Source organism: Electrophorus electricus, chromosome 1 (genome assembly GCF_013358815.1).
Source record: "Electrophorus electricus isolate fEleEle1 chromosome 1, fEleEle1.pri, whole genome shotgun sequence".
Taxonomy (NCBI): Eukaryota; Metazoa; Chordata; class Actinopteri; order Gymnotiformes; family Gymnotidae; genus Electrophorus; species Electrophorus electricus.
Window position 1 is genome coordinate 35,601,918 of NC_049535.1, and position 21,484 is coordinate 35,623,401.

At 41.4% G+C, this 21,484-nt stretch overlaps 2 protein-coding genes across 2 annotated transcripts; both read left to right on the plus strand.

Annotated features, from left to right (window-relative positions):
• The first annotated feature begins 7,514 nt into the window (after positions 1–7,514).
• Positions 7,515–14,245, plus strand: LOC113569252 (transmembrane protease serine 9-like). Its single transcript, XM_035524479.1, has 11 exons — positions 7,515–7,686; positions 8,891–8,911; positions 9,469–9,643; positions 9,848–10,116; positions 10,893–11,035; positions 11,128–11,410; positions 11,672–11,843; positions 11,967–12,220; positions 12,364–12,461; positions 13,449–13,728; positions 14,010–14,245. Exons 1-11 carry the CDS (start codon positions 7,515–7,517, stop codon positions 14,243–14,245), a joined length of 2,103 nt encoding a protein of 700 aa, XP_035380372.1.
• Positions 14,246–17,630: 3,385 nt separating this feature from the next.
• LOC118241062 (tryptase gamma-like) lies at positions 17,631–20,782 on the plus strand. The gene is made up of 5 exons (XM_035524481.1): positions 17,631–17,658; positions 18,099–18,273; positions 19,047–19,300; positions 19,524–19,621; positions 20,393–20,782. The coding sequence occupies exons 1-5, from the start codon at positions 17,631–17,633 to the stop codon at positions 20,780–20,782; spliced, it is 945 nt and encodes a 314-aa protein (XP_035380374.1).
• Positions 20,783–21,484: the final 702 nt, after the last annotated feature.

Below are 21,484 nucleotides of genomic sequence, written 5' to 3' on the forward strand. Positions count from 1 at the left end.
ATACTTCGCATGAAATAAAGGATATTCCCTTTATGGATAACTGAGCATGAATAGCATTCCTGACCCTGCCAGTAACCAAACTGGAACATAGGTAAATATTATAGAAGGGAACCCTAAGAATCCTAAGGTCTAAGCCCTGAACCAACACATCTGAACCACATCAGGTGTCAGACAAAGGGAGAACAGCCTCTAGAATAAACAATTGTGTAGAACCAGTCTCTCAGAATATGAACTGGGCATTGGTGCTCATCCAAAGGAGACAATGAAACATTCAAGTCTAAAACAATGGGTTCAATCAGAGCATCAAAAGGGGCCAGTAACGATGAAGAATCTCAGGGTGATGGCTGGAGGAATCTGTATTGCAAAACTTACAAAAGTGCTTTGTCATTTCCTCATAGAATACATCCTAGCCAGTACAGTAGGTTAGAATCCAAGATACCAAGAAACTAGAATGCTGTTAAAATACAGGGATTGGTGCTAATGCCTAAAAGTGCAAACTACATAAGTTCTCTCTCAGACATCAATCAGTGCAATAAACAATAAGTACTAGACCTTCAGTAAGTATAAGTACTAGAGCTTCAACACAGGAGCATCAGTGCAATACACAATACCCTGCAATAAGTACTGTAGTTTCAGTTAGTCAACATAGGAGCAGGGTCAGTGGTCATTTAAGTATTCTACAAATAGATAGGTCTTCAGTTTGCATTTGAAGACTGCTAGGGACTCTACTGTCCAGACAGTAAGGAGAAGTTTGTTCCACAATCTAGGAGCCAGGACAGAGAATAATCTTGATGCTTGTCTTCCATGAGACTTGAAGCATGGTACTTCAAGCCGAGCTGTACTTGAGGTCCAAAGTAATCGAGGTACGAATCGGGCTTTGACCATTGTCATCATGTATGGAGGGGCTGGTCCATTTTTAGCTTTGTAGGCAAGCATCAGAAGATTGAAGACCAGTCATGCTGCTTCATTCTGGACAAGTTGTACAGGTCTATTGGCTCTTATAGAAAGACCAGCAAGTAGTGGGTTGCAGTAGTCTAGCTTTGAAATTACAAGAGACCGCACAAGTACCTGGATAGCTTCCTGCGTGAGAAAGGGCTGAATCTTTCATATGTTACAAAGGAGAAACCTGCAAGACTGAGTCAGATTTGAAACATGATTTAAGAATGACCAAGAAAACGAGTATACAAAGAGAAGTGGACCTAATACTGAGACCGGGGGGACACCGGTGGAGAGTCTAAATAAGTTGCATGTGGATCCTCTCAATGTTACCTGATAGGGTCGTCCCTCCAGAAAACCTCAAACCATTTCCATGCAGAGCCACAAAGTCACACCAAGGCTGGAGAGAACATACAGAAAAATGTTGTAGTTTACTGTGTCAAAGGCTGCCGAAAAAAAGTCCAGAATAATCGAGACAGATGACGGTTTGGCAGCTTTAGCAGCATGAAAAGCTAGTTTGTGATTGAGCAGAAATTAATCTGCCAGAACAGCAGTGTCAACAACAGAGGTAACCATTTGTTCATTTAGATTAACGCTTTCTGGGACACAAGCCTTGAATTCCTACAAAAATACCAACTCCTTAAATTGGTCTACTTTCATCACCTTGTAGGCAGTAGAGCATCCCCCTAAGGAGTTTTGTCCTGAGCAAACTCTACATATGTTTGGCTGGAGGTTCTGGCTTTTGATTTTGCTTTTACAGAATCTTTGGTAGACAATGTACTTCTACATTAACACCTGTATGGCAACCTGTATGTTTGCCTATATTGCTGTCCCATTTTACCATAAAACTGTTTTGAGGCAGGACTCATAAGATTAAACTTAAAAATTCTTATTGATGTTGCACACTCAGCTTGTGATGAATATGGCTGGCAAGTATAAATAAAAGAACCTGTTAAAAAAAAAAAGGAGCATTGCGTGAATTTTAAATGCAAAAGGTAAATAAATTTAAGATTGTCTTGATATTTACTTCTCAGGTATATGTTATTATAAAGTGAAAGATACTGACAAGACGATCATGAACCTAGACACACAGGGCTTTATTAACCAAGGGGCTGGTCAAGATTGTTGTTGTCAGGAACTGCTCCCAGTCCCAATGCTCTCATGGTATGGCCCACCATGAGCTGTGGGAGTTTGTCTTTTCATTTGTGACCACGCCCATATTTGCACACCTGCACCGGCTTCTGTGTCTAATGTTTGTATGTATTTAAACCATTGCAGTAGAGTACAGAGTTGTCAGTCTTTGTTCATGTTTGGCTGTGTTCATGTTCGACTCACGGTAGTGTCACGTGTTATGTTTGTAACCTGTTGTCTGTGTTCACCTACCTGGTTTTCTGTGAGTGCTGATATGTTCATCAATCGTGTATATATAATAAATGTTTGTGTATGTCAAAAGAGCCTGTGTGTCCTGCTCCTCACCCTGTGGCACTTGGGCCATTACAGTTGTCAACAGACAGGCAAAGATCAGAACCATGATGTGAATCAAACAATAACGTACATAAGGGAGAGGCAGAGATGAAGTCCAAAAATCAGTACAATAACTTCTCAATTTGACTTTCACTAGTTTTTACTGATGTACATTTATGTTTTAATTTTAGCATAACATATTCAATTTGACAATATATGGACCCGGGAGTTAACAAATTGACTGAACAATACAGTGACACATTTTTTAATAGGTCAGTAGTACAGAAACTGTCACGATTAGTCCCTCCCATCGTCCATGTTTTCCCTATCTTGTGTATTTCAGTTCCATTCCATAGTTTCATTTTCTCCGCCCCTCATTTGATTGCTTACGCCTGTCCCTCGTTTCTACCTTGTTGAGTTCATGTATTTAAACCCTGTCGTGTTGCCTGTATCTGTGCTGTTCATTGTGTTTATTTGTTTGGTGAATGCCTTCAAAGCCCGTATATGCATGTATTTAGTTTGTACTCAGTGCCTTTGTGTTTCCTAATCTTTGTTATAGCCTGTTTCCCGTTTGTCTTCGTGCACTTTGTTTGATCATGTATTGCGATACTCTCCGTGTTGGCTCTATGACCCTAGACTGCTATAACGACTATGACTCTGGATTTGCCCTTAATAAATCTCGCTCTTCTGTGCACATGCGTCTGCCTCTTCACCGCTTATCGTTACAGTAACACCGATTTCAGCAGTCCTCCTCCTTGTGTAAAGTAAAACACACCAGACCCTAATAGTTTGTTCTATCTTATGTACATTTATACTTACCTATTTATTAATAAAACAGTCTGTGTTCCCCAAGGATCAAGCGCATGATCTTAGGCTTACTAGCACCTTTCACTACCTGTTCTACAAGTGATGTACAGAAGCCTCTCAGACTCTCTATAATTAGACTCTACAACAGAATGTCCTTGTAATTGTTGCCAGTCATATTTCTACTCATAGTCACAGAGGATTCTTCCTCATATCATCTCGGCATTTTTTTTGGCGTTGTTCTCAGGTTGCTCAAGTTTTCCTGACATTTTTTAAACTCACATACAAATGACAATGAATTAGGTGCAGGTGTGTGCCAACAAGTAGGCGTGGTTACAAATATGGCAAGTCACAATAAACAATGAGGAACTCCCAATGCACGTGGCAGGCTGTACCATGTGATCAGTAGGACGGGGATCATTCAGTAACAGGCACACAGTAGCATGTGTAAATGACATATTAAATAAATACATTTTAATTTGTTATTTCTAATTCAGAAAAAGGAGTACATTATTTCTTTGGCAACTCTTCACTTTCCACTTCTTCCTTTCAAGATAACTTTTATATTTTATTTGACTTGCTTTTAAAAGTAATTAATGGACTATTAATAAAATCAGTGCTGTCTGGGTTTTAGGTCATCCTCAGACCTCAACATCATTTCTCAGACATCAGACAAAACATCATTGTTCCTCACACTAAAAGTCTTTGGGTCTCATTAAAAATACTGTCAAATTTTAAGTCTCATCCACTGGACTGTAGTAAAATTGGCTCAGTGCTCTACAGCTGCAGTATCAGGTGACAAAGCTTGAGACTAAAAAGACATGAGGTGACAGTCTAACAATCCATAAAAGGTCCTTAACTACACCATTGGACAATGCGGAGCTAATGAAGTTTATTGGTAATTAATGGAGAATGTAGAGGTAAGTGAGGCTGTATAAGGATAGTTCTTTGCATTCCATTAAGATAGGCCAACTTGTTTGTTTAAAAAACATTTAAGAGATTAAAGAGTTAAGAGTTAAAGGCTTAACTGTTTAGAAAATAGACTTCAGTGTGCACATAAACTGGCATTTCAGGCACCAAAAATTGTTGCTCACCACTGAACCTGAGGGACCCCAGGGGCAGAAATGGAATCATTGGGTCAGTTCTGACTAAATGACAAGTATGACTCAAATAGTAAAGACTGTTTGTTTACTTAACCATGTGGGAAAATGGGGTGGTTGGTTTTATAGTGTGCAAAATCACTGAAAAATAATTTATAGCCAGTGTTATTGCACATGGATGAAATTCAGGACCTAAAATCACATGGATGCAAAAATAACAAATGAGAATCTTCCTTTAACCAATTTAAGTCACATAATTTGCCATTTGCACATAAACAGCAATGTACTGTGACGCTATGGCAAAAGAATGTTCTTTGATTTTGAGTCCAGTGATGGGAAGAATCAGGGAGAACTTGTTTGATTATTTCATTACTGTTGTGTCTGCTCTCTTGGCAGTCCGGTGGTAAGGAATTTTAACCTTTTATTAGTTTTGATATATAAATAAATATATAAATGGAATATGATGCTAAAACATCATTAAGATATTCCCAAAAATAGACAAAAATGTTTAGAAACAGTTATTTAGTCCGAGAGAGAGAGAGAGAGAGAGAGAGAGAGAGAGAGAGAGAGAGAGAGAGAGAGAGAGAGAGAGAGAGAGAGAGAGAGAGAGAGAGAGAGAGAGAGAGTAGCTGTGGAGAGGAGGGTTTTTACAGGTGTACGTAAGGAGTCAGTGATGTAAGTGACAAACTTCAGTCAAAGTGACAATGGTGATGTTCAGGACACTCTTTGTGGGGTTTCTACTCAGCTTCCTACCCAAAGGTAAGTTTATAAACATCACTACACTTTTGAATGTTTATTTACCTGCTCTCAAACATGACTGAATGTAGAACTCACCTAACCAGTTTGAATGCAAACAAAGATGAGTTCTTGAGTTTATTATTGGTAATGTCAGATATAAGCTGACATATGCAAGGTGTCAACTTAAACTACATATTGGTCTTATTCTCAGCAGCACATCTAATGTTGTCAAATCCACATTCAGAAATATTATAATGCCTGACTATGAAAAAACACACTGAGCTCACTGGTCATTTTGCTTACCTTTCAAATAGAAACCATGTGAAGTAGACATTCTGTACGTAAGAGCATAATTGAAAATGAATGTAGAAAAAAAATTCCTAAAAAATTTGGATTGTCAAAAAATGAATGAGTAAAATTTTAAAAGGGAACTTTATCCACTGTAGTCTATTTCATAAATTAATGAGGTCAGGGAACCTTTAACTTTGTGATTAAATTCAATTGCAATTTATTCTTATTGGCCACAGTTTCATGAATGATTATTCACTTCTCTAACAAATTTCACTGGAAAGTTTTATTAAAGTTACACCAGCATAAATGCTAATCACCCTCCCTCCCCCTTCCCACATAGGTGAGAACTGCTGTCACTCTAAGACAATGGCACTGCAATGGCCAATAGAAATCAATATAAAATAGAAAAGGGGGGTCTAATGCTCTATTCAGGAACACTTTTACGTCAGTAACATGCATTTTCAGTTAACCAAAGCTTACGAAGGAACCAAATGCGATTTTATGCACAGAAGTGAGCACGCAAATAAAAAAACTTTACTAACACTCTATATACCATTTAAACATCTCACGCAGTTGCTTTGATTGTAATTGAATTTATGACAAAATCTGAACTTCTTATACCTGAAGAATGTTTTAAAAGGCCACTTAAATGGGCAGGCACGTTGTTGTGGAAATTTACCCGAAAAATACAGTGTCTTCAGTGTGCGATTTCTGGCAAACATGCATGTAGATGGCTCAAAAATAAGTAATCAGGTACTTGTATTAGTCCCAAGAAGTGTTATGTTGATAAATGTACTGTACTTAAATTACTTTTATTAACATCAAATATTCTTAGAGTATGCTAGTTTGGGCCCACTGGCGGGCCCGCTAGGGGGTGTTGGTGCAGTACCTGGTTAAGTCGCTTGGCCTGCTTTATGTAAGCCAAAGCTTTTGTGGTCCGTCCAAACCAGGAAGGGGCGTTTTGCCCCCTCCAGCCAGTGCCTCCATTCCTCGAGCGCAAGCTTGACCGCCAGTAATTCGCAGTCGCACCCGTCGTAGTTCCGTTCTGCTGGGGACAGACATCAAGACAAGTAGGCACAGCAATACAGTTTCTTGTCCTCTCCAGACCATTGGGAAAGAACTGCACCAATGCCAACCTCAGATGCATCCACCTTGATGACAAATGGAAGCGCAGCATGAGGGAGCTGCAGCATAGGGGCCTTGATCAGACGGTGACATGTTCGTCTACCGTTTGTCTGTATATTAGGACGTCGTCCAAGTAGACAAACATGCATCCATCAAGGGCTTCTCTTAGGACCTCGATGTACCGCTGGAAGACGGCAAGTGCGTTCATCAACCTAAATTGCATAACCAGGTATTTGTAGTGTCCAGAGGGCGTGATGAACGCCGTCTTCCATTCGTCTCCCTCTCGGATTCTGACTAGGTTGTAGGCGATGTGCAGGTCCAATTTGGTAAAAATGGAGGCCTGCTGCAGCACCTCAAATGCTGTGGTCATGAGGGGCAACAGATAACAGTCCTTGACAGTCACCTTGTTAAGGCACCAGTAGCCTATACAGGGGCATAACCCACTGTCTTCCCGAGAAAACAAAAAATAAAACACACCAGCCAGGGAGGCAGATGGCCGGATGAATCCTAGGGCTAAGGCTTCCGGGATATATTCCTGCATTGCCTGACATTCAGGCCCTGAAAGGGAGAACAAGTGGGAAGTTTGGCCTTCTGTCTGCCAAATGCTTCCCTAAGGTCAGGAGGCAGATCCAGACCGTTGGGATTGCGGCCAGCCCCAGACCAGGGTTTGGGTGGCTGCAGGCAGGAGGTCTGACACGTTAAACCACATGACAGCACCAACTAGCTCAGCCAGTCTACTTTGGGAAAGGCAGGTGTGTCCGAGCTGCATTGGATCCAGACTCCCCCTGTATGTCATGCACATAAACAGGGTGCACGGAGCTCCACAAAAGCCTCGACTCTTCTCTGGTCCCCGTGTTCTGCGCCTCTGCCGCATGCGATTTTCAACATGCAAGACCAGATCGATCAGGTCATCAAGAAGCAGGAGTATCACGGTGGACCAGTTCGTCTTTAAGGTCCTCGCTGAGGAAAAGGAAAGCAGGGTTCCATCCACTCTTGGCCACCACAGTGCGGCATTCATAATGAGCCACTGCTCTTTTCCTCTGACATACATTAAAGATGGTTGAAAGTCTACTTAACGGCAGCAGCGAATTCTGCTGCAGTGGAGCTTACATCAGTTTGGTGCTCCCAGGGGTGGCCTGTGCCAGAGCCCACCCAGTCAGAAGGCAGATGATGTACATCACCTTTGCTCACTCTGTGGAGAACCGAGATGGCTGCTGCTCGGAAGCCAGTGAGCATTGACGGAGGAACCCCCTACAACCTCCTGCCTCACCGGTATAGCACTCAGGGGCACGTAGCAATGGCTCCAAACGGGAGGTGGGCAGGATTTGGGCTGGCTCTGCTGCTGCTGCAGCCCCAGCTGCCTCCTAACTAGGGGCAGCCAAAGGCACTGGTGTTCATGTCAGGAAGTCTGTCAGGGCCTGCACCTGAGAGAGGGTCTGTTGCCAGGCCTGCTCACACTGACCAACAGTCACCGCTTGATTAGTCAGCCACCTTTACTTGTTCCAGCTCTAACGGTTGAGCTGGGTCTTTCCATAAGGTGGGCTCAAACCCAGGTCAACTAGGTGATGACACCAACAGCCTACTGGATCAGCAACCACGCTCTAACAATGGTGGGCCCGTGTGCAGAACAATTAGATCTTGGATCAGGTAAAACAAAAGGAAAAAACTATACAGCACACCGAGCATGGAAAAAGTAAGAACAAAGGATGCCACAGGAAGAAACAGCAACCCTGATGCACTGGGGAAAACCAAACTAAAACTTCCCAAACAAAATCAGAAAATGGGGAGGAACTTGAATGGCTAAGGGAAGCCTCAGGAGAGAGACAGACTTGAAAGGGAAAACTGGAAAGGGGACATATTAAAAACACAAACACCCTCACAGACAAGAAGTGAGGTGTAGCACAAGAGCTCACAAACCTCAATACCTGAAGTTACCAGCTAGGCACTTGGCTCAGAACCTTGGCAAAGAGCCAGCACTGAATGACTGCGTCACTGGGCTTATATAAGGCCTACCCCAGTTGTTGGATGTTAAGCCTGATTAGTGGTGTGCCTGACTCGAGGCCTCCCTCTGGTGGCCAGACGGGGCCCTGGCCTGGCACCAACCTTTACGAAGGTGTAGTCTATCTATGTTCACTACAATTACATATACCTAATAAAAATAAGCACCTTTTATGTATCTTAGAGAACAAATATGTCATTGAGAACCTCTGAACTGCACTGGAAGTGTTCATTCTATATGAGTACTTGAGCTGAAATGTGACCAAAAACGTTATTTTTCCAAGAACAATAGAAAACATACCCTGGAAAAATGATTTATTATTTATTAAATATTCTCACATACATTGTTTCATCCTTGCATAATCCTGCTTGAGTAAACAGCCAAATAAATTTTAAAAAATGTTAACTTCATGGGACATTGTTTTGTGTTCCAGGGTGTGACTCACAGCTGAATGGTAAGTTAAGTTTTATTTTCTGAAATAAAATAAATAAATAAAAATGCTGTAATAGACTTTATAATAGATGGTACAGCATTCAGTAAATAAAGTCTGGAGAGAAAGAGAGGCAGGTAAAAGCAACATATTCAATATGCAAAATGTAACCATGAAAGCAAACCCAGCGAAGGTGTATGACAATGTATGGGCACAACCACATTAACTGCACTGACAGAAGGTTGAACTTCTAAAAGCAAACAAATACACAGTAACACAAACTATGAACAGCTACTTACCAATCAGTAACACAATTTGTTATTATGCATCCATAAACACAAGTTTATAGATAGATAAACTAATAAGGCTAATGCTACTGCAGTTAGATGCTAATTGTGATGCTAATGTTTATGCAAACTAGCTATTACATTATCTAACTCCAAGATAAGGGTACTGTGGTCCTAGTATATCGTAAACGAGAGAGAGAGAGAGAGAGAGAGAGAGAGAGAGAGAGAGAGAGAGAGAGAGAGAGAGAGAGAGGTCAAAACTGGACAACAGTTTTTCTGTTATTTCTTCCTTAGTGTGTGGTGTGGCTAATTTGAACAACAAGATAGTGGGAGGACAGAATGCTACTGCAGGTTCTTGGCCTTGGCAAGTCAGCATTCGTCTCACTGACTATAATTTCCATTTCTGCGGTGGATCCCTCATCAACAGTGGCTGGGTTCTGACAGCGGCACACTGCTTTGCAAATACCAAGTAAGACACACATTATGCAGCTCACAACACAACAAACAATGAAATAAACATAAACATGACAATGAAACATCCATAACATAAACTCACCAAACATAGAACACTTTATGCAGTGCAGCTCACAATTCATAATTCACAAAACATGACTGTAATGTAACCGTAAAATCAGTTGAAGGTGATACAAGAATGTTTCTACTAATTTTTCAGATATACTGCTTCTCAAGTTACTGTGTATCTGGGTACAGAGACTCTGCATGGAACCAACATGAATCAGGTGTTCAGATCTGTCACAAGTGTGACCATACACCCCAACTATGATGCAAATACCGTGAACAATGACCTGGCCCTGCTTCAGCTGTCTTCCACAGTGACCTTCACCCCCTACATCACTCCTATCTGTCTGGCTGCCTCTGGTAGCACCTTCTTCAATGGAACCCTGTCCTGGGTCACTGGCTGGGGGAACATCGCCACTGGGGGTGAGAAACAGTAAAGGTTGTCTAATTAAGCTCCAAGTGTAAACTATCAAACTCATCAAGCTGAGAGTACTGATGTGGGATCAGTATAGGTGCATCAGTTCCATCCTGATGAACAGACACTGATGGACTGATCCTAAATCTTATATCCACATACAGTCCTGTCTGTTATGGAAGTTCACTAATAGGACATTATGAAATGAACAATGAAAAGGAGCCTCTCTTGCTTTCTTTTGCCATGACAAGCCATAACTATTACATAAAACAACTGAGCCTAATATTTACATTATATTACATCAGCATACACTCTTATCCAGAGTGACTTACATATATTTAATCTGTATGATAATGTGTGTGCAACCTGGGCATTGACCCTGAGTTCTTTGTTTAACTTGAACCTGCTCTACCAAGAGACTCTACCAAGAGATAAATTATATAATACAAATTGATTTTACAGTTGTCAGCATTATAAATATAGATAGGTACTTTTGGTTTATGAAGATTTTCTGGATGAAGTGTGCTACTATTAACACTAACTGGGTAGACAGTCTCTAACCTCTGTGAGAGGCTTCAGGAAGCACTTTAGTCTGATTAGGAAAGACTGTTATAAAAAGCAGGATAAGACTACTTGTGTAAGAGAAGTATTATTTTATTTGCTTTTACACTATGATTCTTCAGTATGATATGGCAGGGTTTCTAGTATTAGTAATTAGAGCACATGGAATAAAACACTGCTACCAATTTCCATGATATCCAATTTAATGTTTAATGTGTTACAGCAAGTCTTCCATCTCCTGGGTACCTACAGGAAGTACAAGTCCCAATTATTGGAAACAGGCAATGTTTCTGCTTATATGGTGGAGGAATCACAGGAAACATGATTTGTGCTGGAGCTTTACCAGGAAACAAAGACCCCTGTAATGTAATGTTACCTTATTCTGCTTGATTTTAGTACTTTTTCTGTTTAACAACGTGTTCATTTGGAGAACATGAAAATCTCACTGCACTACACAGGGTGATTCTGGAGGTGCACTAGTCATCAAACAAGGTTCTATTTGGATCCAGGCTGGGATTGTGAGCTTTGGTAAAGATCAAGGCTGTGCTCAGGCAAATGACCCTGGTGCATTCACCAGAGTGTCTCAGTACCAGAACTGGATCAACCAGGTGATCACCAGCAACCAGCCAGGCTTCGTCACGTACACGTCCAGTGGCACCAACGCAGACCTGAATGTGTCCTGCAGTAACCTGCCTCCTGCCACCACTGTTGTGACCACAACCACCATGACCACCGCTCCACGTAAGACCGTCCACAACACACAATCAAAACTAAGGCTTTTATCAGTAGCAGTGTGGCATATTTTGCCTGTGGAGTGCAGAGTATATGCAAGATACAACCTGTGGCTGTGGATCCTGTCACTGTTATTGTCACCACTACAAGTACTACAAACATTACCACAACTGCCCACATTACCACTACTGTTGCTACAAGTACTGCTTCATGGATGAACTACACTCTCCTGTCAGTCTTCAGTTGCCTTCATTTCTTCTCTTTCTGCAGCTGTGGTATGTGGCAATGCCAACCTGAATGACCTTTCGGGAGCGGGCACTGGCTTGGCGTCTGCTGGCATGTGGCCGTGGATGGCAAGTGTTCAGCGTAATGGTACCCATGTCTGCGGAGGAACGCTGATCGCTGCCCAGTTTGTCATGAGCTCTGCTGACTGCTTCTCTGGGTAAAAGTCATGGGCAGATAATACCAAACAATTAACAAACAAATGCCACAGTCAGTGGTCAGGACCACATCAACACACATGGGCAGCAGCTCTGAGCTTTGATAAGTCTGCATTTCTCTCCAGCTCCACCAACGCTTCTGACTGGACGGTAATCCTGGGCCGCCTCATGCAGAACGGCAGCAACTCCAACGAGGTGTCCATCAAAGTGGCAAACATCACGTTCAGCAACACTTCACAAAACAACATAGCAGTGCTGCAGCTGACCGTTAAACCAACGCTGTCCAACTACATCCAGCCCATATGTGTGGACCAGGGCAGCAACAACTTTGCTGTGAACACTCAGTGCTGGACAGCTGGCTGGGGCTCAGGAGGAGGAGGTACAGGGTGGGTGGGTGGGTGTGTGCACGCAGGTGTGTGTGGGTGAGAGAAATAAATAACTTCCATATAATTAGCAATTAACTAAAGAATGTTTGTTCATTTCCAAATAATTTAAGTCTCTTTGTTTTCTTTCTTGCTGTAGCTCAACAAACTCTTCAGCAAATCAACACTTCTATCGTGAGCTGTGATAGTGCATCTGCATCTACCAGCATCTGCACACCAGCCTTTCCACTAGAACAGGTCTCTAACCTAAATAACATTCTTTTTATTTTTAAAACAGTTTATATTGAGATCTTATAAGGGGTTTACCAACAGGGTCTAAGCATTGTGATATTTAGGTCTTGCTTTCCAGGAAAACACAAATCAAGTTTAATTTTAAGATGTAAATGTTTCTACAACTTGAGGTTTAAGGGGCTTATACAAGGGCCCAACTGTGGGGCTTGAACTGCCAATCTTCTAATTACAAATCAAGCACCTTAACCACTGAGCTGCCAGCATCTCCTGGGGATAGTTTTATAGTGTGTAACATGGACCGATAATAAGGCAGACAGTCCAGGGTCACATTACCAACATGCACAGCTCCAGGAAACATGATAGAACAGAAAGTAACACAAAATCCAGGAAAATAACTGAACAAGCTAAATAAAAATGTACAACATGGAAGCGTGAGAGAACATGATATAGGCTAGGACAGAGCCAAGGCAGGGACCAACAATGACCAGCGACAAGACTAGTGAAACACAGGATATAAATACACAGGGTAATGAGGGCTAAGTAGCGGGAAACAAGAAACAAGTGAAACTAATGAAACAGCGAAACCCAAAACAAGGACCAGAACAGGAACGGATAAAATGAAACAAGGACATGAGACAGGAAACCACTGACAGTGTTTGATTTTACTTAACAATAAATTATTCTAAATAACAAGGAATACCTGTGACACAGGATTTGGATGTTTATTCCACTAATGAAAATTGCTCAGACCTCTTTACCCAGAAGAGACATAGATGTTTTTATCTGGTACCTAGTACACACTGTTCTATTTCATTTACCCAGCAAATGAAAAACACATTTCCTCTACAAGGACCACAGAAATAAAAATAAATGCTCTTTGGAATAAAGCTTATAAAATGTGCTCCAAAACCAGTTTGTTTATGCAAAGTCAATCTGTGTGTGGTAATCTGTCCTGTAATTATTATCTCTTTTGTCGGACTCTCTCCCTCTCAGAGTGAAAGAGGAGGACCTCTGATGTGTAAGGTTGGGGCGTCGTGGTTCCAGGCAGCGGTTCTGACTTTGCTCACTAGCACAGCCAACAGCACTAGCACCAACCCCAACATCACCAACTCCAGCTCCAACAGAAGCCTGCAGGTGGATGTGGTTACTCAGAAGTCAAGCATAATGACTTTCTCTAAAACTTCAGACTTCACCCCATTCCTGCTGAAGACGGTGGGCTCCCTCCAAAACATCACATCTGTTACGACTACTATGGCCACCACTACCAAGCCCAGTAATGGTGCAGCCCATCTGTTCCTCTCTGTTACATCAGTCATCCTACTCTCACTTCCTGCCATCATCCACATGTTGGGTTAAGAGCAAGAGCCTTTTAGCACACATGTGTACACTCAAAGTAAAGTCATGTAAATAAAGCATCAACCCTTACTTTTGTTAGTATAGAGCTTAGCTCAGGGACTAAAACATGATTATTTATAATATCTCTATTTTTGACTGTTCAAATAAATCTATATAATATATTGAAACATGTTTTGCTGTTTGTGTTTAATTTGGCAGGCTCCGGTGCCGCTGCCTTTTTACCTTCCCGAGGTTTAGGCGTAAGCGCATACGCTCTGGTGCTCCTCGTCCTCGGGGGAGGAGTTTCCTCCTCTGTCGACGACACAGCCTCTCTAATAGTCACCCGAGGCTACTTGCTTGCCCCAGAGCGACTTGCCCTGGGCGGAGCCTTAGGTGCTGGCGTTTCGTCACCCTCAGAGCCTGTGACATCAGTCTGGGAGGAGGGATCCCCCTGAGGTACCAACTCCACCTCCATTGACGGGTCCTCCTCACGATTGGACCCCTGGTCCGACTCCAGAGTGATGTCACTGCGCTCCCCTCACTCTCCATACTCTGAATAGCCCTCTGTAAGGTCCATGCAGGACCCTACAGATTCCACCTCTGAGTACTGGTCCTTGTATTTAGGTTGGTTTCCGTAGTACCCAGCGGGTCCCTCCTCTGTTGTGATCCCATGGAGCAAAGCCAGGATGAGTGATGGTCTCACCGTGGTAAGGGAGAAGTCCGCGGTGTCCAACTCCGAGGACTGGAAATCATTATACCAGTCATTATGGTCAGACATAGTCCCGTGTGACTGCTCCACTTCCGCTCCCGTACCACGCTCTCCTATAGCGGGAGAACACGAAGGGCTTGTGTCGCTTCCCTTCTTCTTGCCCTTCTCGGGCATCCTTCTTTGGTCGGTGTTTCTGTGACGTTACGAGGAGAGGCAGGATGCAGGGACGAGGCATGATGAAACAGACGTTTTACTTGACATATAACACTAAGACATAGCATTCATTACTTACACACTACTTGGGTCAAACACAGACAAACTCAACGATAAGACAAGAGACTTATCTACACGCATGACAATTACACACAACAAGGATCAGGTGAATGACATGAGAGGGCGTGGCACTACAGACACACGCACGAAGACGTGTGAGGAGGGGGCGGGGCCATAACGTGACACTAGTGAATTTGGTATAAAAAAAAGAAAATGGTCCAATTTTTCATGAAGATTAACTGTTATCTGCTACAACAGGCAAGTGCATAACTAGTGAAAGTGTCCTTAACAGGATGGAATTGTGGTATACAAACAGATGAGAGATCAGTCCAGGAGGGACAGAGAGAGGGAGAGAGGTGTGTCTTAGGTACTGATTAGAGCAAGAGGTGTATACGCAGGTATATGTAAGGAAGTTGTGATGTGAGGGATGGTGTTACCTCAGTCAAAGTGACGATGGTGATGTTCAGGACACTCTGTGTGGGGTTTCTACTCAGCTTCCTACCCAAAGGTAAGTTTATAAACATCACTACACTTTTGAATGTTTTTTTACCTGCTCGCTAAGCCAAAGTAGACCTCAGACATGACTGTAATTATTACTCACCTAAAAAGTTTAAATGCAAACACAAGTTTGAATTTATTATTGGTAATGTCAGATATAAGACGACATATGCGAGGTGTCAAGTTAAACTGCAAATTGCTCTTATTCTCAGCAACACATCTAATGTTTGTGAGTTTATTCATTTAAAAAAAACAGAATCCATGGAATTGATACAAAATAACTATTCAAAAGAAGCAAAAGGTGTGAGCTTTTTTGTGATACGGCTGTAAAAAATAATCAAATTTAAAAAATGTTCTATTAACCACAATAATTTTGTTCCCAACAAAATTGTTCCTAATCAGCTCAGCAATCAGCCAATAACCTGATAGGAGTATAACAGAGAGGAGAACCAGCACAGTCATTCACTGCCCAGCCAGTCTGCTAAACTACACATAACCACAAACACAAAAAAAATGTTAAAAAGAAGAACGAAGAGTTCATGGTTTCACAACAATGTTAGATTACACATATCTAATAAAAATAATCACCTTTTAGCTGGCTGAGGGAGCAAATGTGTCATTGACAACCTGTGAACTGAACTAGCAGTGATCATCTGAGTATTTGAGCTGAAATGTGAAGACAAAAGTGATTTTCTTCCCCAGAACAATAGAAAACATCCAGAAAAAAACGATATTCTATATTTCATCCTTGCATAATCTTGCTTGAGTATACAGCAACATATTTTATTTATTTATGTTAATTTCATGAGACATTGTCTTTGTTCTTTGTTCCAGGGTGTAACTCACAGCTGAGTGGCAAGTTACTTTTTATTTTCTAAAATAAAATAAATAAATAAAAATGCTGTAATAAACTTTATAATAGATGATAGCATATTCAGTAAATAAGGTTTGGAGAGAAAGAGAGGTGGTGAAAACAGAATATGTAATATGCAAACCATAACCATAAGAGTAAACAAAGTGTGTTTGACAATTATGGCCACAACCACATTTAAATGGTATAACAGAGACTGCATGTTGATATCTGTGAACAGCTGCAGAAAATTATTTTAATTTCCCAGATTCTTGCAAGAATGGGTCCTATCATGTGATCTGATCTTGTATGTGGAAACAATACAAATAAACCTTTTCAGCATACAACACACTCATCATTTTACTTTACATTTTTTTAAAAATATGGTTTAAAATATTTTTTAAAAATATGATTTTAACAGTTGTACTTAAAATTGAAGGTCTAGGGAAAAGATTGTTTGAGTAAGTTGGTCCTATCATTTAATTGTAAGTCCTCCCTGCCCTGCCAAGTAAATATGCTGCACAACATAATTGTCTATGACCCAATCAAAGGAGATGGTAGAGGACCTTAGAAGAAAAGTTACTAGAAGTGTTTATAAAAGATTTGCCATAGCCTGCTACTACAGGTGTGGGTGTCCTACAAGGATTAGTGAACATGCAGTTCATAACATCCTCAAACAACTGACAGAGATACATGGAGTGACAAAGATGCAAGGGGTGATACATGGGGTGATAAAGAGAGTGATACATGGGGTGATACATGCAGTTACAAAGATGCAAGGTGTGATAGATGGGGTGATACACAGGGTCATACATGGGGTGACATCAAATGATCTATAAATATCTCTTGCATTTGTTTGATAAATTCAGCAAACAAAAACAGGAATACAATTTTTTTTTTACTAACTAAAAATGTTTTTTAGATTAAAAACTATGAAGCCAATGCAGGTGATCTGATTCAGCCAATGGGCACAGCACATGTTGAACTTTTGACCTTACTTCAACATCTCATGATGGATCTTTCTTTTTTTACTTCATAAACATCCAAGCATGGAAACACAATCAAAGAGAAATTGTGTTAAGTGGATATATGTGTTAATAGGGCTCATAAAGGTGTGGACACAACGCTAGTAGTCGCTAACCAAGATGAAGCCAGGGGATGGAGATGAGGAAGGGAAATTGCGATTGCTGTTGAGGATGCAAGCATTGTTGGTGCATATATGCAGGCATTTAGATTTAATAAGGCCCTTCCAAATACAGGTCTCAAGATAAAGATGGAATGCATCTATTACTATGGCTATAATTTCCCACGTGAGTCAACTGCATTATCAGAATCGTATCAGTTATAAGAGGACACTCACGCTGCCACCAAGAGAAACTATCAGAGTCTTACAGAAAAGTAGACTGGTATGACGATTTGTCAAAAATAGTGACTAGTTTATCCACACATACATCCATAATTTTGTGTTGTGAAGTCACGTCTTCTATGTGGTCAAGGACACAAGACCACAATGTATGAGGAATGGGAGATCACACAGGGTCAGTTTATTCTTGTATTGACTGAATATGCTCCTCAACCCATCTTAATGTAACGTTACTTTCCAAATAGATACACGTTCATGAAAGGTGAACTGCACTGTAAGAGGATTGAACTGTGTGTGCTTCTAACAACAAACAAATACACAGTAACACATTTTAGCATGTAAACTATGAGCTGAACAGCTAAATACGAATGAGTAACACTGTTCTTTATTACGCATCCATAAACGCAAGCTTATAGACAGAACAGCTAATAAGGCTAATGCTACTGCTAAATGCTAATCCTGATGCTAATATGTTTATGCAAGCTAGCTATTACATTATCTAACTACAAGATAAGTGTACTGTGTACTTAGTATATAGTAAATGAGAGAGAGAAAGAGAGCGAGTGAGAGAGTCAAATATCTAGCTGTACACCAATTTTTCTGCCATTTCTTCAGTGTGTGGTGTGGCTACATTGAACAACAAGATAGTGGGAGGACAGAATGCTGCTGCAGGTTCTTGGCCTTGGCAAGTCAGCATTCGTCTCACTGCCGATAATTTCCATTTCTGCGGTGGATCCCTCATCAACAGTGGCTGGGTTCTGACAGCAGCACACTGCTTTGCAAATACCAAGTAAGACACACATTATGCAGTGTAGCTCACAACACAGCAAACAATGAAACATCCATAACATAAACTCACCAAACACAGGACACATTTTGCAGTGCAGCTCACAATCCATAATTCACAAAACATGACTGTAATATAACCGTAATCTCAGGTGATGGTGATAAGAATGTTTCTTCTCATTTTTCAGATATACTGCCTCTCAGGTTACTGTGTATCTGGGTACAGAGACTCTGCAGGGAAACAACATGAATCAGGTGTTCAGATCTGTCACAAGTGTCACCATAAACCCCAACTATGATGCAAATATCGTGAACAATGACCTGGCTCTGCTTCAGACACTGATGGACTGAGCCTAAATATTATATCCGCATACAGTCCTGTCTATTATTAGCACTAACTGGGTCGTCTCGAACCTCTGTGAGAGGCTTCAGGAGGGACTTTAGTCTGATTAAGAAGGACTGTAATAAAAATCAGGATAAGACTACTTGAGCAATACTAGTTTTATTTTATTTTATTTTACACTACTATCCTTCAAATATCTAGCACGGTTTCTAGTATTAAAAATAAGAGCACATGGAATAAAACACTACTACCAATGTGGAGGAACGCTGATCACCACCCAGTTTGTCATGAGCTCTGCCGACTGCTTCTCTGGGTAAAAGTCATGCAGATAATACCAAACAATTAACAAACAAAAGCCACAGTCACTGGTCAGGACCACATCAACACACATGGGCAGCAGCTCTGAGCTTTGATAAGTCTGCATTTCTCTCCAGCTTCACCAACGCTTCTGACTGGACGGTAATCCTGGGCCGCCTCATGCAGAACGGCAGCAACTCCAACGAGGTGTCCATCAAAGTGGCAAACATCACGTTCAGCAACACTTCACAAAACAACATAGCAGTGCTGCAGCTGACCGTTAAACCAACGTTGTCCAACTACATCCAGCCCATATGCGTGGACCAGGGCAGCAACAACTTTGCTGTGAACACTCAGTGCTGGACAGCTGGCTGGGGCTCAGGAGGAGGAGGTACAGGGTGGGTGTGGGTGTGTGTGCACACAGGTGTGTGTGTGTGTGTGTGCACGCAGGTGTGTGTGTGTGTGCACGCAGGTGTGTGTGTGTGTGCACGCAGGTGTGTGTGTGCGTGGGTGAGAGAGAGAAATAAATAACTTGCATATAATTAGCAATTAACTAAAGATTGTTTGTTCATTTCCAAATAATTTAAGTCTCTTTGTTTTCTTTCTTGCTGTAGCTCAACAAACTCTTCAGCAAATCAACACTTCTATCGTGAGCTGTGATAGTGCATCTGCATCTACCAGCATCTGCACACCAGCCTTTCCACTAGAACAGGTCTCTAATTAACATAAACAACATTCTTTTTACTTTAAATCTCTACCAAAGCCAGTTTATATTGAGAGTTTATAAGGAGTTTACTAACAGAGATTAAGCATTGTGACATGTAGGGCTCGCTTTCCAGGAAAACACTAAAGTCAAGATTTCAGTGTTGAATTTTGCTTTACAGTAACTCTAAATTACTCTAAATATTCAGGCATATCCAGGACAGGGGATTTGGATGTTCATTAAAATCATGGAAATTGCCCTGACCTGTAATGGCCCAAGTGCCACAGGGCAAGGAGCAGAATGCACAGATTCCCTTGACGGAGACAGACATATATTAACACACGAAAAAGACAACGGCACTCACATATAACATAAACAGTGGACATGAATACAGATATGGCTAATATGAACAATGTGAACAAGAACATGAACAACGACCGACAATGATGCACACACCAACAGGGGTTTAAATACTAAAGACATAACGAGACTAAACCAGGTGCAGGTGTGTGCTAAGCAACATAGGTGTGGTTAAAATGAGACAAACTCTGAATTCCCACTGCACACAGCGGGCCGTACAACGTGACCAGTGGTAAGGGAAGCGTTCCGTGACACGACCTCTCTACCCAGAAGAGACATAGATAAATACACAAAGGAATAATGCTAATAAAATAAACTGTGCCCCCAAACCAGTTTGATACCAAATCATAATGTGTGTGTGGTTATCTCTCCTGTAATTATTATCTCTTGCTGACTTTTGTCGGACTCTCTCCCTCTCAGCGTGAAAGAGGAGGACCTCTGATGTGTAAGGTTGGGGCGTCGTGGTTCCAGGCAGCGGTTCTGACATTGCTCACTAGCACAACCAACAGCACTAGCACCAACCCCAACATCACCAACCCCAACATCACCAACCCCAACATCACCAACCCCAACATCACCAACTCCAGCTCCAGCAAAAGCCTGCAGGTGGATGTGGTTACTCAGAAGTCAAGCATAATAACCTTCTCTAAAACCTCAGACTTCACCTCATTCCTGCTGCAGATGGTGGGCTCCCTCCCAAGCACCACATCTGCTACGACTACTATGGCCACCCCTACCAAGCCCAGTAATGGTGCAGCCCATCTGTTCCTCTCTGTTACATCAGTTATCCTACTCTCACTTCCTGGTTAAGAGCAAGAGTCTTTCAGCACAAATGTTTACTCCATGAATCAACCCTTACTTTTGTTACTAATAAGCTTAGCTCAGGGACTACAACGTCACTAATCATAGTATACCATCGCTATTTTTGAGTTTTCAAATAAATCTATATAACATTTCTATGTTTAAATAGATATATTTTGTTTAACTTGGCACTAAAATAACTAATGGAGGACACTACATTTATCTGACACTTTTATCCAAAGCGACTTACAATTATGACGAGTACAACTTGAAGGTTAGGGGTCTTGCTAAGGGGCCCAACAGTGGCAACTTGGTAGTGGTGGGACTTGAACCAGCAACCAGCCAATTACCTTATCCACTGAGCAACCACTAACTTATTTAGATGTCTAATGACTGTACTTTCACTTAAATGGCAGAAAAATACTTTTGAAATAACCTTCTGTTGGTTTGTTGGTTTATTTTAACCTTTTGTTTAAGAATGTCAAATGAAACAAAAGAACAAACTGAACTTAGTAACAGAACTCAGTGAGTCATGACTGGAAAAACCACAGCAAACAGAAAGTCAGAGTACAAAAGCTTAATTGCTGAAATAGAGTTCCTAAAGTGGTGGATTTTTAAATGAGTTATAAGATGCACATAAAAAAAGAGACTAGCAGCTTTGTCACCTCTCTCTCTCTCTCTTGCGCTCTCTCTCGTACTCTCTCCCTTTCT